At 47.3% G+C, this 15,364-nt stretch overlaps 1 protein-coding gene across 1 annotated transcript in view; it reads right to left on the minus strand.

Moving 5' to 3' along the window:
• SETX (senataxin) overlaps positions 1-15,364 on the minus strand; it is a gene marked incomplete at its 3' end in the record, with an annotated part of 81,012 nt that overhangs the window by 6,816 nt on the left and 58,832 nt on the right. Inside the window, exons 12-17 of the mRNA XM_015407533.1 lie at positions 14,467-14,693; positions 10,570-10,737; positions 10,242-10,398; positions 7,541-7,642; positions 5,876-5,988; positions 1,011-1,082 (exon numbers count right to left, since the gene is read on the minus strand). Coding sequence (XP_015263019.1) covers positions 1,011-1,082; positions 5,876-5,988; positions 7,541-7,642; positions 10,242-10,398; positions 10,570-10,737; positions 14,467-14,693 — 839 coding nt within the window. The remainder of the gene's footprint in view (positions 1-1,010; positions 1,083-5,875; positions 5,989-7,540; positions 7,643-10,241; positions 10,399-10,569; positions 10,738-14,466; positions 14,694-15,364) is intronic.

Here is a 15,364-nt window from a genome sequence, read left to right on the forward strand (position 1 = left end):
GAGTGTGACTGGCCCAAGCTTCCATGGCACTAGCAGGGATTCAAAACTGGGCTTCCCAGATACTAGTCTGATACCCTTAAGCACTACACCACACTGCCTCTTCTAGCCCAGTGATGACGAACCTATTAGAGACCGAGTGCCCAAACTGCGATCCAAAACCCACTTATTTATTGCAAAGTGCCAACACTCCAATTTAACCTGAATGCTGAGGGTTTACTTTAGAAAAAACAACTCATACATTAACTTAAGGTGATCCAAACAAAGTAAGGAAACCAATCCCAAATGCTTTCATTTACTTAAAATTATTTGGCAGAGAATCCGACACTTTAATGATGGTCTGGGCCTGGCTGGGGCGATGGCACGTGTGCCCACTGAGAGGGCTCTGAGTGCCACCTCTGGCACCCGTGCCATAGGTTCGCCACCACTGTTCTAGCCTAACAAGCCACATGTCAGGGTTGGGCCAACGTCTGTATGTGGAGTTGGGAGAGGCAGGTAGGCACTGCAAAGGCAGACACAGCTTTCAGGGGGTTCAGTTTTTGGAAGAGAAAGAAACAGCTGCCGCCTCTGCACTGCCTACTAGGATTCTGGAATCCGGACTTCAGCTATGTTCAATGCCAGTCATGGTATCCTTTCTGAATTACCTGGAGGTTGGGGCAATTCTATATTAAAGGCAGACTTCTGAAGATTAAACCCTGTGGCAGCTGTGCTGTGCAGACCCACAGGGTTCCAATGTATCTGTTTGAGAGCTCCATGGACCTTCTGGGAGAGGCCTCCTGGAGTTCGTGAGCCATCACCCCGATAACCCTCAGATGACCCTCAGTTCTGTTTCTTCTTTACAACAGATCCAGAGCAACTTGAGTCCATTAGGTATCTCTGTGGAGTCAGTAATGGACTAGCTGAAGGTGAACAGCCTTAACTCAATCTACTAAGAGGGTGGGAGGCCAAGGGACCCAAAGGATGGCCCTACCTTGAGTAAGCCTGTACGAGAAGACGAGAGAACAAGCTCCTACCTCCTTCAGCTGATGAGCGAGTCGCTCCCTCTCCCTCGAAAGTCTGCAGATCTCCTCATCTAATTTCTGTCTCTGAAAGAAGGGAAAAGCTACCATGAAATATTTGAAACAAGAATAATCAACAGTGCAACCTTGCTTAAAGGCCTGTGTTTCCATACAGGCCCTTTCCTAGATATCTCCAAGCTTGTATGGTCTTAATATTACAATAACCTTCCTAGATTGCTCATTACCAAAAGTTTACAGGGCTGTAGACTCTGCTTGGCCCCTCGGGGCAGTCTGTAATTTTGCTTAGCATGATGGATATGCATTCAGATGTTGACTGATTAAATAAATGCAACCAAAAAACATTGTCATTAATTCTGTTTTATTGAAAATTACGGTCACCTTCAGACATCTTGGGTGATTCCTGCCATCCTATCAGGGAGAGACAGGAACAAATTTATTTCTTCCTCTTCCTGTGTGGATTGGGAACGCCCCCTCTTCAGTTAGGGATTCCCAGCAGCAGTACTGGAAAAAACTCTCTTTCCTAATACTAAGTAATCTGAAGAACTGTAAACAAGAATAGAGTTGTTAATAGTAACAAACCAGGGAATGAGCGTGAGGATCACGGATCCCTGAAAGAACTATATACATAAACAGTAAACTCAGAAATATAGAGTAGATAAAAGCCACACTCAGAGTTGAGACACAATCATAGAAATAGAGAAAAAACCTACTCGGGTGGGGCAAGATTTTATTTATTTATTTATTTATTCGAGTATTTCTACCCCGCCCTACCCCGCGTAAGTGCCAAGGGTCGTTCTCCCTGTGAGGCGGAGGACATCTTGGGTACTTACATAGCAGTACCCTATGCCGTGGGTGGGAGATCAGTCTCCTCTCCTATGACGTGTTGTAAAACTCTCCTTCCAAATGAAGCATCTGCAGATTTGAAGATATTCAGTTTATAGTGTCTAATGAATGTTGACACAGAGGACCAGGTGGCTGCTCGACAGACCTCTTCAACCAATGCATTTTTGGCTAAGGCTGCATTGGTGGATGCGCTCCTGACTGAATGGGCTGTGACCCCTGAGGGCACCGCAAGATGAAGAGCTTTGTAGGCTTCTGTGATGCAAGATTTTATCGTATAGCTGATGGCTGACTTGGACATCTTGTGTCCCAGGTTTGGGGGAAAAATGTTAACAAACATTGCCTCAGTCTTCCTGAAATCAGCAGTTCGGATCAGATATGCCTTTAGGGTTCTGTGAACATCTAAGGTGTGCCAGGTCCTCTCTCTAGGATGTTTGGGGTCTGGACAAAATGATGGTAGGTACAGTTCCTGGGCTCTGTTGACTAATATTTTCATGAAAACCTGTGGAGCAGTCGCGAGGCCAAATGGCATGGCTTTGAATTGCATATGGAGATGTTCCACACAGAACCTCAGGAACCTTCCGTGTAGTGGTAGTATGGGTACATGAAGGTATGCTTCCGTGAGATCCAAAGAGGCTCCAGGTACTCTCCTGGCTGTAGGACTTCTATGATGGTTTTGAGGGTTTCCATATGGAAATGTTTCAATTTGATAAATTTGTTTACAAATTTTAGATCCAGAATGGCCGTCCATTCGCCATTCTTCTTGGGTACTGTAAAAAAGATCGAATAACACCGCACCGCCCCCCCCCGCCCCCGGCCTCTTTTAAGGCAGTGAACATTATTGTCGTTTCTGAGGGTGTTTTCGCAGTGGGGAGATGACTAATCTTTCTGGAGGAGGCCGAAGAAATTTTAAGAAGTAACCCTTGGAGGCTATTTCTAAGGTCCATGAGTCTGCTTGGGCCTCCAGCCACGCCTCCTGGAAGTGAATCAGTCTTCCTCCCACCGGAATCTGTGCTGAGTCATGCTTTGTTATTCTTTGCATCACGATCCTGTTTGTCAGTTCTGTTGAATGCTTGTCTTCCAAAACGTGGACCCTGGACGTTTTTCTTGAATGGTTGGGCAGAAGGCCCCCAGGAGCCCCTTTTCTGTCCTGGTCTAGGCTTGAAACTCGAATTGGAGGAACGAAAGGAATGAACGTGTTTTTCTTGTCCAAGTGGCGTAGGTTCTTGGGCATAGCCTTCTTTTTATCCCTAGTTTCTACCAATATATTGTCCAGGTAGTCACCGAAGAGCTTCTCCCCTTGGAAGGGATATGCCATCACAAATTATTTGGATTGCAGGTCTGCGGGCCATGCGCGTATCCAAATTCCTCTTTGTGCCACTACTGCGGAAGACATGGCTCTGGAACAAAAGGTGAGTGCATCTAATGAGGCATCTGTGGCAAAGGCTGACGTCTTCAGTATCCTCGTCACTCCTTCTAGTAGATGTCTATTGTCACCTGGAAGAAGTTGGATCAGTTTTTTCGCCCAGACAATTATGGCTCTGTTGGCGATAAAAGCTTTGATGGCCATAGCAATGGCCTCATGTGATCTCTTAAGAGCAATGTCTATCTTTTTGTCCAGGTTGTCCCTCACTGAACCGTACCCATCTTCTGAAAGGAGACCAAAGGACCGGAGCGCTGCTATTGGAGCATCCACCAAAGGAACCTGCAACATCTCATTAGCGAAAGATGGTAAATCATACAATTTTTTAACAACCCCTGGGCTTGTCTGTTAGCAATAGGTTTGGCCCACTCAGCCTTCAGTTGTCTCTCAAAAAATTCCGGAAATGGAAATACTTTCTCTGAAAGAGCGTATCTGGGGAAAAGCTCCTCAGTGCCCTTGGTCCTATTCCTAGGATTAATGCCAGGATAGACCATTTCCTCCTGTGGAGCAGGGTCATACAAATCTAGGGCTGAGAGACACTTAGAAAGAACATACTGAAAGTCCTGCTTTAAACAAGCGTGAGGCTAGCTGTGGAACGCTAATATCTTCCACTTCCTCTTCAGAAAGGAACTCCCCTTCCTCCCTATGAGACATGTCAGGTTCTGGTGACTGTTCCCTCTCAGACTCTCTGCCTTTCCCTGGGCGTCTGCTTTCTGGCCACTTTTGTTGGCCAGTGACCCCTCATCTCCCTGTGTCTAGGGGATTCAATGGGAGGAAGTACAGGGGAAGTCATACAGGTGGAGTGGTGACCCAAATCTCCCAAACAACACAAATTAAGAAACTCCTCCCTCATGGATCACCTCATAGAAGCAAAAAAATCAATGGGATCGGGAGCTGAATGGAGCACGTTACCCAACTGATGCCTTCTAGGATCTTCCGGGCTCGCTGTACTCTGTGTTGGATAGATGCCGACGCCTCCTGCCTGGAGGTTGGCATCCCGGAGCTGAATTGGCAATGGCACGGCTTGGGTGAACGCAGGAGCGCTTCCCGCCAAAACTGCCGCCTCAACATGGCTGCCGTTACTGGCCCCTGCTCTGGGCTCACAGCGCTTATGCGCTGTCCTCCTGACGAGGGCGCTTACGCACCGTCTTCTCCCCGCTCAATTCGGGGTCGTGGCTGGTAGTCGCGGCAAGCCGATAGGTCATGCCGGCTCCGGGGAGATCCGATGCCAGCTCCATAATTACGGGGTCCCTCTCTGCTTCAGAGAGGAAACCGTCTCCCGATCTGCCAGGCATGATCTTCAGTCAAAGGGAAATAATTCAAAGGGAGCTAGGCAGCCTGTTAACCAGGCCGCTTTAACTGGCTCTCTTTGAGTAAAAAGTAAGGAAATGAAATGACAGGAATAACAGAGGAAGGATAAATAGTGAAAATTAACAGGAAAACAGTATTAAATTTAGTAAAGATCCTATAATAGTTAAGCTAGCAGTTGGAGGCAAAGCCGTCAACAACCTCTCCCTGTAGAGGCAGGAAAAGAACTGAAGAGGGGGCGTTCCCAATCCACGCAGGAAGAGGAAGAAAGAAATTTGTTCCTGCCTCTCCCTGATAGGATGGTGGGAATCACCCAAGATGTCCTCCACCTCAGAGGGAGAACAGACAGGCAGTTAAGCCTTTGCCCAGTAAAGGAAAAGAACTTTGGTGCTTGGGGGGGGGGGTCAACACTGGGAGGGCTTCTAACGTCCTGGTCCCACTGGTGGACCTCCTGATGGCACCTGGTGTTGGACTGGATGGGCCATTGGCCTGATCCAACATTGGCTTCTCTTATGTTCTTATGTTCTTAACTCAGACTTCTATAGCACAGGTGCCCAGGACTCAGGGGGCAATAAAGAGGCAGGAATAGAGCAGGTATCTGGCGTTTACCTTAGAGAAATAGTAGGTTAGGGACTTGTGAGGGGATTGAGGGAAACAAAAAACAAGTTAACGTTATGTCAAGGTTCTGAGATCTTAGCTGAGTGAGAAGTTACAAGAAAAACCCTCCTCTTCTCTCTCTAAGGAACAACGCATTATCTCTGCAAAGCCGCATGCGTGTGTGACTGCTTTAAAGCAGAGCTCTGCGTCTCCCTTGCGGTAAACAATTAATAACTTGTTACATTCTTTGCCTTATCCCCCAAACTGCTAAGCCCTTCTAAGGAAAATAAAAGCTTTTTTTTAAATTTGTGAAAGAAGGTGTTGGTGTGAATCGCTCCAGGAGGAAGGGAGGGGGGAAGTAGTAGAAATCCCCTCAGACTCCTCTATTTTAGCAGCACAAAATCCACCACAGTTGTTTGTTAACATCGCCTTACTGCGCACTCGCCATCGACGCCATAACTGAAACCAGCTCGGCCACTGCTACTGGAGGGTGTGACGGGGAGCTGAGGAAACCCCTGGCCATCACAGTCGCACACACTGACTGATTGTCACCCATCATGTGGGAAAAGAGAAGACTTTTTGCCTGTACAGACGGGACACTCCTGAGATAGGCCTTGTTTTATGGATCCCCTTGAGTCCACTGGAGATTCCCCGGAGGCATCCAGAAAAACCTTTAGTCACTAAAAGCTACCTTCTCCTGCGTCTCTCTTTCCATCGCACGCTGGCGAGAAAGCATGTCCAGCTGTTGGTCCAGTTCTTCTTTCCTCTTGTGGAGATCTTGGTCGTGGACGAGCTTCCCTCTGTCTACCCAATCAGACAAAAGTGTTCTATTCAATCTTTTATACCCTTGCTCGCCAAAACATTAACTGAATGCAAAACAAAGTGAATAGTGAGCACAGAAAATAACTATATATAAAGATACTTGGGGACTCAGGAGCGGTCAACCTGCTCATGGGCATAGTTTTTTTATTCACGAACTTGATTTGTACTCTGCCTTTCTTCTCGGTGGGGACCCGAAAGCAGTGCACTGCACCATGCACCCCTCCTTGGTTTTATTCTTACAACCCACCCTGTGAAATAAGTTAGGCTGAGCATATGACGGGCCCAAGGACACCCAGCGGGCTTCCATGGCTGAGCGGGGATTTAAGCCTGGCTCACCTAGATGCTAGCCCACCCCTCTAACCACCACACCCCAATGGCTCTGAAATTGTCAGAATAATGTTTCTTAAGGCAGATCTCTGGGTTTAGTAGAAAAAATTGAAACGGAGGGGGGGAGGGGGAGACAGTTTGAATGAACTTAAGTGTCCGGTCCCCCTGCAAAGTGGTGAAGATATTTCCAAGCCGGACCCAGAAAGCTGAATTTCAGTTATACAGTCGAAAACATTCTCATTGCTTGGAAAGTCTGAAGCCGGATTTAATGGTCACAACACAGAACATGACCCAAGCCACACACAAGAAGGGATGCTGCCCCGGGGGCAAGGCATTTCTGCCTCTGCACAAATCAAAGTTCTGTGAGACAACGATTTAGTCTGTGACTGAAGTTTAACACGATGATGAAGAAGAGAGAAGATTGGATTTATACCCTGCCCTTCACTATCCAAAGGAGTCTCAGAATGGCCTACAATCTCCTTTTCCTTCCCCTCCCCACAACAGACACCCTGTAAGGTAGGTGGGGCTGAGAGAGCTCTCTTGAGGACTGCTCTTGAGAGAACAGCTCTGAAAGAACTTATGACTGACTCAAGGTCACACCAGCAGCTGCATGTGGAGAAGTGGGGAATCAAACCCAGTTCTCCCAGATTAGAGCACTCTTAACCACTACACCAAACTGGCTAAAGGGAAAGGCGATCATCAAGCTGGCAGGTCGGTGTTTCTGGCTACCCCTGGAAGAATGCAGGCTTCACTTACTAGCATCATAACATATTAGCAGGCATGAAATTGCTCTCCACATGATGCAAGCAACTTTGAGATGCAAAATGGGGGTGGACGAAGAATGTGGCAGTGCTGTGGGGCTAAGTCCACCCCCTCCTTTGGTTCATTCACTAGGGTAGCACATCCTCCTCATGCCCTAGTACAGCTGAGGCACAGACGGTGGTTACGATCAAAATGCCAATAAAAACCCTTAATCACATAAAGCTGTCTTGTATTCAATCGGAGCCTTGGCCCATCAAGGTCAGTCTTGTCTACTCAAGACTAGAAGCAGTTCTTCAGAGTCTCAGACTGAGGCCTTTCCCATCACCTACTACCGGGTCCTTTTAACCGGAGATGCCGGGGATTGAACCTGAGATCTTCCGCATGCCGAACAGAGGCTCTCCCACTGAGCCACGCCCCCTCCCCTAAAGGTTAATCGGTTACTCACTCTTCCGGTGCTCGATTTGGTCGTTCAGGCTGAACTTTCGGACTTCTTCGCTGATGGACTTTTCTTGCCCCAGCCTCACCAAGTTGATATCACCACAGTTTCCTGGATGCAAGCGACACAGTCAGGGATGTGTTGAATCTTCGGGCTTTTTTTTTTTTTATAAAGAAAAACTTTTGTCCAAAATAATTTTCATGTACTTAGCAGCATGCAGACACCAGCATCTTGTTCACCCTTCTTATTTCTTCTCAGGCCATGAACCCAAGAGTCTGATGGGAGCCACTGGGTCTCACACAACACTGCCTGACACTGAGAGTCAGGACACTGAGCTGCCTAGTTCAGACCCGTCTCCTCTGACTGGCAGGAGCTCTTTCAGGTCTGAGGCAAAGAAGGGTCTTGTCATCCAAACCTCTAAACAAACACCACACTCACCGCCACTGAATAACAACCTGTGACGGATTGCAAGACAAAGCAGGTTTTAAAATGCTGCTTAAAACAGAGAGTCAGGGAGGCTGGGAGTTAATCTTCCCTGGAGAGAAGAGCTTATGTGATTGGCTGCTCTACTTGCTCTCTGATTGGCCAGCATCAGCTGAGAGAGGGAATAAAACAGCTGATCTGGAGGGGAAAATCGATCTTTCGCCTTTTGGTCTTGGTCTGAAATCCAGGGTCTGGATCAGTAGCCAGAGGGTTTGGCTTCTGAGGGAAGAGACATTTGGAAGTCAGTGATTTCTGTCAGGGAATGGTCAGAAAAGTACTTCTATAGAGAAAAGAAGAGGGACTCCGTCGTTTAAGATATATTGAAACTACTCTGAGGGAGAATTCAGATTCTCAGTCAAGAAATCTACAACACACTGCTTCGTATAGTCAAATAGTACTGGAAGAGGAATTTGGCAGGAGGTTTGGGGAGTCAGAGAGAACTCCTAGACAAGCCAGATAGGAAAAGGAGTTATTGCTTCTTAGGGACAAGAAGAATAACGTCTAGCCAGTAGGAAGGGGCTGGGAAGAGGAACCTGGTCTGTGATAAAGAGGAAGAGCTTAGACACCTCAAGAGTTACTGGAGAGCTATAATATCTAAAGGGAAAACCTAGAAGCACTAAGACAAAGCTATTCTCTAAGAAACTGTATTCAAGATTCTGTGTAACAGCTGAAATATATAAAGAGCTACAACAACACTCTCTTGTTTAATATGTTGCCGAAGGCTTTCACGGCCGGAGTTCATTAGCTGTTGTAGATTTTCCAGGCTGTATGGCCGTGGTCTTAGCATTGTAGTACCTGACGTTTCGCCAGCAACTGCGACTGGCATCCTCAGAGTATAACACAAAAAGATGGAGTACTCTCTGTGTCAATGTCAATGCCAGTCGCAGTTGCTGGCGAAACGTCAGGTACTACAATGCTAAGACCACGTCCATACAGCCTGGAAAATCTACAACAGCTAATGAACTCCGGCCGTGAAAGCCTTCGGCAACATATTCCTAGATCTCTGAAGGGGGAAACCTAGAAGCACTAAGACAAAGCTATTCTGTAAAAAACTATATTGAAGATTCTGTGTAACAGTTGAAATATATAATAAGCTACAACACTCTCTTGTTTGTTCAAAAAAAACCCTCAATTCTGTATATATATTTGAAAGTTTTACCTCAGAAACCTCTGTATCTTGAATCTTCATGATATATATCCATATATGTATTACCTGCCTGTTTAATAAAATCTTTATTCTGTTTTTGAAAGTTAATTTTGCCTCATGTGCCATTTCATGAGACTATATTAAACCAAAGTGAGCTCCTGTATTCCCTCTAGTTCCTGTGTTGGGTTATAAGCCTAAACTAATATCTGTGGCAGGGTGGGACAGTTAAAGCTTATAAAATAGAGAAGAAATACACACTACTGAAGGGCTGCTCAGTCACTAAGGGGAACTAAAAATATTTTTGGCGAGAAAATCTGCCTGAGGGAAGGGGAAAAGGAGATTTGATTCATACCCCGCCCTTCACTACCCAAAGGAATCTCAGAGCAGCTTACAAACTCCTTTCCCTTCCCCTCCCCACAACAGACACCCTGTGGGCAATGTTCCCTCTAAGCTGTGGAGTCTTGTGAGCAAAAATTCTACTTTGTGAGCTGCTGGCATTAAAGTTGTGAGCGGGTGATTTGGCTACTGCATAAATTAGTTTGCTCTGGAACCATCCTTCCTGAGCTAAGACAGAAATGTGTGAGCAGGAGGCTAAAAAACTGTGAGCCAGCTCACCCTAACTCAGCTTAGAGGGAACACTGCCTGTGGGGTAGGTGGGGCTGAGAGAGCTCTGACAGAAACTGCTCTTTTTCAAGAACAGCTGTACCAGAACTATGGCCCAAGGTCATCCAGCAGGTGCAAGTGGAGAAGTGGGGAATCAGACCTGGTTCTCGTAGATTAGAGTCTGTGCACTTAACCACTACACCAAACTGGGAAGCATCAGGGGTCTGTCATACAACCCCAACCCCAAAAGACCTCATGAAGATCTGGTGCAACACTTAACCACTACACCAAACTGGGAAGCATCAGGGGTCTGTCATACAACCCCAACCCCAAAAGACCTCATGAAGATCTGGTGCAAAAATGGGCGAAAACTACCTATGGTAAACTACACAGGAACATATAAATTATTTAACACTGCATAGTTTCTAACATGAAGAAACTGCTCCCTCTAGATGAGAATTAGGCAAAAGCTTGTACCTAATGGGTTTTCTTTGTCTTGGCATTTTTTCTTGAAGAAAAGAATTATTTTTTTCATCAAACCGTCAACAGCAGCATTGGACGGGGCACACACCAGCACACGGTTCCGCTTAATCTTGGTGTTCAGGCTGTGCGCAGCATTCTCCTTTTCAGGTCTCTGTATATTTTTTTTAAAAAGAGAGAGAAAAACACTGGTGGTAACTGGTTTATTTGTGATTCCAGAGACAGCTGATATAGTCTTTAAAATTAGAGTTGTCACTCTTGAATATGCTTTCTCCAAATTCATCATCCGCATAAGCTAACATGGAACAGCATCTGCCTCACCCACCTCAGCCAGGATGCGGTACAGGAGTCCAACGATAGTTTTTGACTTCCCTGTTCCAGGTGGCCCATGGATTAGGCAAATTTGGGGAAACATGGGAAGCTTCATCACCATGGTATAAGCCGTCTCAATGGCCTTCTTTTGATCTTCATTGTATTCCGCCATGTCAGGAACCTGCCCGGTGCGGGGAACACAACACAGCATTAATCACGGGAGCTATCAAACCAATCCCTAAACTCTGCTGAGAGAGCCTGTGTAGCATAATGGCTGGGAGATGGAGCTACGAACCACAGAAACCCTGGCTTGCATCCTGGCCCACTTATGAACTTGGTGGCCTCTGCTCTCTGCCCCCTGCATCTTATACGGCTTCAGCACATGGATCTGAACCCTCTGGTGTGTCACATCCCACCCACCCCCCCGGAAAATGATGGTGTTATGCTTCCTGCCTTCCTCTGTACTCACGATAGATTTCTGACCTTTGGTTTCTTCTGCCCAGTGTGTATGGTGAATATCCCATTCCTCCTGGTCTGCTGCCCTGGCCTCCATACTGGAGAAGTTCATAATTCTGGCTTAATTCCAATTAAAAGGACCAAGTAGCAGGTGACTGGGGAGCCAACAGCCAGTACTGAGTTGCCAGTACTGACTGTGGTGGACCCAGTGGCCTGATTCCACAGTGTGTTCATGCGAGTGCTTTCAGTGTGAAACTTGGCATCCAGGTAAGGGCAGTCCTATCTCACCTGCAAGTTTCTGTGCATATAATAAATCTCCACTTGCTTACTGTGAAATTTATGCTCTTCAGTTTCACCTTCTATTTTTTCCTGCCTCTCACATGACAAACGCTAAGATGTATTAGCTAAGGTAACACAGGAGGAGCCACGGTTTTCAAAGATCTCTCTCTAGTATACTCATAATTTTGCCTGGAGAAAATTACAGCACTTATATTCTTACATTTCCTAAATACACCAAATTGTAGCATTGTGGATGATATTTAAAATCTAAAAATACATTTATTTTGTTAAAGTAGTAAAGTAAGTTTAGGGCTGCTAAGAGAGTAAGAACTGCATATATTTTAATTTCCAGGGGAAAACAATCTGTTTTTTTTTAAACTGGAGAAAAAAAGTTTTCCCACCAGGGCTTAGAGTCATAGAATGTAGAGTTGGAAGGGACCTTGCAGGTCATCTAGTCCAACCCCCTGCACTCTGCAGCAGCATAGCCGGAAGATAGCCCTACATACCTACAACATACCCGAAAGATGGTCGTCCAACCTCCACTTGAAAACATCCAGGGAAGGAGCATCCACCACCTCCCAAGGCAGACTGTTCCACTGCTCAACCACTCTTACAGTTAGGAAGTTTCTCCTAATATTTAGCCAGTAACGACTCCCTTGTAACTTCCACCCATTAGATCTAGTCTTGCAATCCGGACCAAGAGAGAATAGATCTGCTCCATCTTCTACATGACAACCCTTCAAATACTGGAAGACTGCAATCATGTCCCCTCTAAGCCTTCTCTTTCCCAGGCTAAACAGACCCAACTCTTTCAGCCTTTCCTCATAAGACTTGGATTCCAACCCTCTCACCATCCTGGTTGCCCCTTCTGGACACACTCGAGCTTGTCAACATCCTTCCTAAAATGTGGTGCCCAAAACTGGACACAGGACTCCAGGTGGGGCCTGACCATAGCAGAATAGAGCGGAACTACCACCTCCCGTGATCTGGACACAGTGCTTCTGTTAATGCATCCTAAGATTGCATTCGCTTTCTTCGCAGCCGCATCGCGCTGCAGGCTCATGTTTAGCTTGTGATCAACCAGAACACCTAGATCCCTTTCACCTGTGCTGCTGTCAAGCCAAGCCCCTCCCATTCTATATCTGTGCCTTTGATTTTTTTGTGCCTAAGTGTAGGACTTTGCACTTATCTCCTGAGTTGCCAGAAATGTTACCCCTGGAGTTAAAGTGTCCCACTGGGAGGGCTGAAGGCAGGGCAGCAGGCACCGGCCTGTAGAGGCAGAGAGACCCTCTGGCACGAGGACCACCACCCCCGCCCCCTGCTGTTGGCTTCCCTCCCCCGAGGGACCTTCTGAGGTCCAACTCACCAGGCCACAATAACTAACCAGGACAGTGACTGACCTCCTGCGGCTCCACTGAGCCTTTGCCTGACTACCTGCCCGGGGTGAATCTTCAGACTAAGGACCCCCCCCCAAGCCTCCGCCAGATTCCTTTCCTCACCACAGAGAGTCCCTCGATGCCCTCAACTCAAGACCAAGGGAGCCCAGATTAAAACTGGCCTCCAGAGAGTCAGCTGAAGACCGAGCACAGGAGTCCCCAACACGGTCCCCATGGAGCCCACCGGCATCTCCCCTGGTGCCTGCCAAGTGTTCCCAGAAAGTACGCAGGGCTAGGTGGGGCTTTTGCCTAGCAAGGATTCTGATTGGCCCGCTGGAGAACTGACTAGCTGTGCTGGTTTTAAAAACGCACTGCTTCAACAGCGGCTGCCCCCACAGCACAGGGATCTTCACCGCATGACAAAGTATGGTGTGTGTGAGGAAGGAAATACTTTTACAAGGCTTTCTAAGGTTAACAGCCAGCTAGAACAGACCGGGCCCAGCCCAATGGATGCTCACTTCCTACCAATGCTCCCTCTAAGCTGTGGAGTCCTGTGAGCAAAAATGTGACTTTGTGAGCTCTTGGCATTAAAGTTGTGAGCGAGCGATTTGGCTTCTGCATAAATTAGTTTGCTCTGGAGCCATCCTTCCTGAGCTGAGACAAAAATGTGTGAGCCGGAAGCTAAAAACTGTGAGCTAGCTCACACTAACTCAGCTTAGAGGGAACACTGCTTCTTACCGGTTCACTACAGCATATAGCAACGGGCTTTGTATGTGTCCCATCAGCCGTTACAGGTTCACCTTCACGGGCCTGACTTTTATTTCACTCAATATCCCATCAAGTTATGAACACATGTGTGAATCAGGCCTCAAAGATCTTGTCGTGGACTCCCCCATCTCCTTTATCAACTTAAATCCAGGCTACATCTGACACCCATCATGTGACGAGTAGTCACACATAACACAGGCTCTGCCCAATAAGGAATCTAAAAGCACCGAGACAAGCAGAATGACTGGAGCACTGGCACTTACTGTGAATAATTCTTTCAAGGTGATGGATGGAAGAAATTCAGGAGGAGTTATTCCTCCCAACTTGCTCTGCAGGCAAGACTAAATTTATCAGTCACGTTTTAAGTAATCTCAGAGGGAGGTACCACCCCAGTTTTGGGATGCAGTTTGCAAAGCACTGCGTACCACGTAAAAGAGGGATGCACCGAGCATGGAGCAAAACATGAGAAAATGATTGGTGCAGTGGGAGAATTAATTTTAATTCAACCCTGAGACCCCCTACATGTTTCACACATGCTTCATTGGTGGGGATCTGGGAAATATCACAGCCTGAACAGTTCCCACAGCAACAGAGTAACACCTCCTGGGCTCCCTCCTCCACCGTCAGACAGTGGAAGAGACCGCAGACTGCTGGAACAATGAGTTTGAAAGCAGTGGAGCCCTTTCCCCATCCCTTGGGCCCCAATGGCTCTTTTATCGCTCAGTAGCCCCTTGGAGAAAGTGAGCCACTACAACTGGGGGGGGGGGGGGGGGGGGGGGAACAACAGGCGGCGAGAGCTGGCCAGCAACTCTACAGCCCCTTTCCAGGTCTCTCTGGCAAGCTTTCAGAATTCAAAGGGCCTGTGTCTATGTGACTGCTTTTCACACGATGAGTGACAGGCAGCCAAGACCTCGTACCGCAAGGCTTCGGAACAGCAGTGCTACTACCCAGCCCCACCTGAGGTTCGCAGCCCACCAAAAGCAACACAAAATAAATCTTATCCAAGCTAAGTCGAGTCGTTTTGTTCTTACAGCATTCACGGAGTCCATGTTTAAGCCCTTTGGGCAGAAGTTGGCATAAGATGCGCTGTAGATGGGTGAGGCCAGAGGGCTTCGGCTCAGCAGAAGGAGCGCCTTGAACCTTCGCTGCGTTGTCACTAGAGAGCTCACCACTGTGCATCTGGCTTCCTTACTGATGAAGGACAAACTGCCTTGTGTCTGGATAGACAAGCGACAGACAACCTTCTGTTCTTTCCTCCCTGGTTGAACGGGAAGAAAACAAGAGGCTCAGTTTATGCTGCCCATGGTCCTGAACCGCAATTTATGCTGCCCATGGTCCTGAACACAAACCACGCATGCCCTTCCACACCTCCTAGCCACCTAGGGTTTAGCTCTGTTTGTTTCCCCATTGGCTCTGGCGCAGGGGCCTCCGGTTGTGGAACAAGCCACAACGATGGTTTGCCAAGTCAGACATTGCGGCATATAAGTGGCAGGAATCAGCATTTGCAAATGCTCTTCAAACCATGGCTTCTGATTCCAGTTGGCTGGCTTATCGAAACCTATGGTGCTGTCGAGATACAGGCATCCTAGAGAGCTATAGTTAAGCTCAGATGCCTAAACTGAGTGAGGATGCCACACACCCAAAAAAATGGCAAGGAATTTATTCCAGCAGATCAAACAGTTCAACGGGCCTGAGAGGCCCGCCCACCCCCGCCCCTCAAGCAACTGTTATCAAATAAACGGATTGAGCATCCAAGGGAAACGACAGCTGCGGGCCCACTGCATTTCCAGAGCAATGCTTCCTCAAGGGATAAGGTTTCACACATTTTAAACATTTACTCAAGCAGAGCAGCTCGGGACAATCTGAGTTTCACCTTCATCTAGAAGTCTGTCTTATCCAAGGCAGCTGGAAAGCACCTTACCTCTGAAA

Source organism: Gekko japonicus, unplaced genomic scaffold, assembly GCF_001447785.1.
Source record: "Gekko japonicus isolate JY-2015 unplaced genomic scaffold, Gekko_japonicus_V1.1 scaffold955, whole genome shotgun sequence".
NCBI lineage: Eukaryota > Metazoa > Chordata > Lepidosauria > Squamata > Gekkonidae > Gekko > Gekko japonicus.